Genomic DNA, 3,517 nt, shown 5'->3' on the forward strand with positions numbered 1-3,517 from the left:
GAGCTATTCGTACGTTCAAACAAAAAAAAAATCAATCGACAGCTTGAACTGAATTCCCCACATTACATGCAACTTTAGTGCCAAACACATAACTAAATATATATTCCTCAATCATCATGTTGGAGTCTTGGCAAAGACAAAAGTCTTCATTTCAACTCTTTCAATCTCTTCGGATTGAATCTAGTCTATTTCTAATTTCCTGTTCTCTTGGACTAAACCTCACACTCTCTGCTCTTCCACATATTATTATAATATACTTGGCACCACCAACTTACAGAGGAACCAGGACAAGATGGAGGAACTATTAACTATTGATACATTTAGAATTCTATAAATAAAATAGAATGAGAATAAGCCTTCATTTCTTCAAAATTGTAGAATGTTTCTAATTAAACAGAATAGTAACTGCATGCACAAGGCATGCTTGGTAAAAGATTGTACTAAAGAATTTAACAAAGCCAAGTTCGGGCATGCTTTCCACTCCCACGCCTAAGCCTGATAATACAACCATCAGCCGAAATTGCTACTGTCATTACGCATTTGCCTTCCTTCCACTCTCCAACACTAACATTCTATACAACGTTGTCATTGCCGTCATCTCCGAAATAACCCGAACTATTACTACCACAGCTGCAAAACTTGCGACACTAATGTTTCATCTACCAAAATTGAATACCATTTTTTAAGATTTGGAAGATTTTATGCATCTAGATCCCTTTTCAAATTCCATGCAGGAGCTTTTGGATCAGATTCACTCATGATCTCACTTCCTTTATCTGCAATAATCAATGGATCAGATTCACTTTCTTTAACCTGCATTATTCAAGAATAAGGATATATATATATAGGTGGTCAGTGTATATACCAAGATATTAGGAAAGAAAAAGGATAGCGTATGACAGTTTAGCGATGAACTACCTGAGGCAATTGTGCTGATGATTCACTAGCCTTCTGCTGCTGGCTTTCAACAGTGCAATAATATGAGTATAGGACCATTCCAACTACAGCAATCAAGATCCCCATAATGTTACGCCAGCTAAATTGATCATGAAGTAGACCATAACCAAAGGCCAAAACAAGGCATGTTTTCAGGTGTCCTAGGACTTGGTAGGTGACCGGGGATGTCTTTCCAATCACCAGAAATGTACTAAAGTTGACAGTGACAGATATCAGGCAGGACAGAACAATGAAGAACTGCAACAAAGTTTCCACACGGAAACAATTAGAAGCATCAAAAGGGTGGAATTTGTCAAAAACGATTCCAATCTTACCAGCACTTGAGGGGTATACTTGAAAGCGAAAACATTCAGGTTAGTCAAAAGCCCATCCAAGAATGGACCAACGATGAACAAAGTTATAGACTGATAAGGGCAAGACTGGTAGAGAAGTTGTGTAGAAGATACTTTAAACTTCTTCTGAATGGTATTAGTCATCTAAGAAGAATGAGTCAAGGAGCTTTACCAACTTAAGAGAAACATGGAAACAAATGACAGAATAAAAATAAGATGAACTAGAAAAAGAAAAAAACACTCCAGCTAAGGATACGATTTGAGCTACACATGTCGTAATAACTGCCAGCAAAGAAAGGATAGAACCCAGGAGATTGAGCTGAAGATCAGTCACGGTTGCAATTCCAACACCTAGAAGAAGAATGGCCAATGAAAGCTGGATATTCCTACTGCAAATAGCATATAAATGTAAACTACAATTGTAAGCAACCAAGATTCTAAGAACATCTGAGACATACAAAAAAACAAGCATGCTCATCACTAACCTGAATTTCTTCCTAAAGAAAAGGGTCTCCAAAAGAACAGTGCAGGGGATAATTGCCAATTTTGTCATCTAAAATACAAAAAACAAAAATTCACAAATTGGTGCTCCTAATATGCTTGTAGAATAAAAAGAAAAAAGAAAAAGGGAAGAAGGGCTAAACTTTGAGCTGGATATACATAGCACTAAAACTTCCATATCCCAAGAAGCAGTAAGCACAAGATATCTTCAGTACGAATTATGTTGGGATTAGGCAAAAACTGGAAAATAGAACTTTACCTGGTAGAAACCAACAGAATTGAAACCCAAACTAAGATTCAAAAGCCCAATGGATATCCCATTCAAAATACCAAATCCCATGACAGCTGTGGCATCGAAAGGCTTGTGCTCAAACAAGTTCATCCATAAGGCCACATGAAGAGAACAAAACGTGACCAGGAGATGCCAACTTGTCAAAGTTGTGGCTGCGGAACCCAACCCATAAAATTAGTATAAATAATTCAACAAACAACAAGCAAGTAAAGATGAGAAATTCTAATGATGTGTTTCAAGTTAACCACATATGATTACAACAAACTATAACTCATATTATATTATAAGTTATCCACCAACTACCAAAAATCACTTGTCAAGGATGTTCGACCCTCCGGAGCAAATGGTAGACTTCTATTTGGGGAGCTCCTTTGGATGTAATATATGCGTGTGTGGTGCGAATACATTCCTATCGTGTGTAAGAGTACTAACCTCTAATTGTACAGTAACAATAAAAAATCACTCGTCACAAATGAAGCATGGATAGAAGCTAACTCATAATCATTTGAGTTCATTTGATTACATAATCGGGAAATTGTAGGATCACACCGACCTGATTAATTTGAGCACGTAACTGATCTTAGAAATAAAATACCTTATCAAATTATTTTCATATATACCCACACAGATTGTGATTCTAATCAATTACCATTACAATATTTATCTTGCACCTTATTTCTTCGGGTTGAAATTCATCAAAAAAACCATTTTTAGTTATTGTGATCGGATCGATTTGTTGACAGCATAATAAATCAAACAGGAAAGATATATATATATAACGACATTTTAAATCCAAAATTAAAAAAGGGGTGAATATGGAGGTATTCAATTCTAATGAAAAGCAATATAAGACATCGTGGAATCTATATATAAGAAGAAAAATGAATAGAGAAATCAATGAGGGGAGAATAAATTATGATGAAACTGACCAAATGTGAAACCAAGAGTGCTGATAAGAGCCTTATTGCATATAACAATGGAAACAGAGGAGACAACCGATAAACTCAAAGCACCAATTGTCCCCAGTTGGAACTTATGGTTTTCAGTCATTTTGGTTGAGAAATAAGCTATGTTCCGGAATTAGATCTGCTTAGTATAGTGGGGTATTTGGGTATTTGAATGGTGGAGCTACCTCATTGCCGCTTCGAATAGGCGAGAAGAAGTGATGAAAATTGGAAAAAAAAATAATATCTGCTTGTTTAAAGGAATAATAACAATACTAATTAGGAGAAATCATACAACAATCAAATCTTATATATAATATATCTATACTACAAGGCCCTAAAGCTTTCCTTACTCGACACTTGTTCATTTTCATTTTCTTTTACCTTCTAAATTTCAATTCTAATTTTTCTATATTTTTTTAATCATATAAGATTCGTTAATTTTTAGTTATTTGAGATTTAAAATATTGATGTGAATTTTTAAGAATTAT

The 3,517-nt window shown here is 35.0% G+C and overlaps 1 protein-coding gene across 2 annotated transcripts; it reads right to left on the reverse strand.

Annotated features, from left to right (window-relative positions):
* Positions 1–335: 335 nt before the first annotated feature.
* LOC107933757 (UDP-xylose transporter 3) lies at positions 336–3,303 on the reverse strand. Of its 2 annotated transcripts, none has more exons than XM_016866045.2 (7): positions 3,012–3,303; positions 2,050–2,234; positions 1,775–1,842; positions 1,546–1,678; positions 1,272–1,433; positions 919–1,194; positions 336–813 (listed from the first exon to the last, which is right to left on the reverse strand). In XM_016866045.2, the coding sequence occupies exons 1-7, from the start codon at positions 3,130–3,132 to the stop codon at positions 700–702; spliced, it is 1,059 nt and encodes a 352-aa protein (XP_016721534.1). In that variant the 5' UTR covers positions 3,133–3,303; the 3' UTR covers positions 336–699. The 2 variants fall into 2 exon arrangements, with proteins under 2 accessions (XP_016721534.1, XP_040954753.1); XM_041098819.1 differs by having other exon boundaries at positions 336–776; positions 3,012–3,281.
* Positions 3,304–3,517: the final 214 nt, after the last annotated feature.

The sequence above is a fragment of the Gossypium hirsutum genome, chromosome D08, assembly GCF_007990345.1.
Source record: "Gossypium hirsutum isolate 1008001.06 chromosome D08, Gossypium_hirsutum_v2.1, whole genome shotgun sequence".
NCBI classification, from domain to species: domain Eukaryota; kingdom Viridiplantae; phylum Streptophyta; class Magnoliopsida; order Malvales; family Malvaceae; genus Gossypium; species Gossypium hirsutum.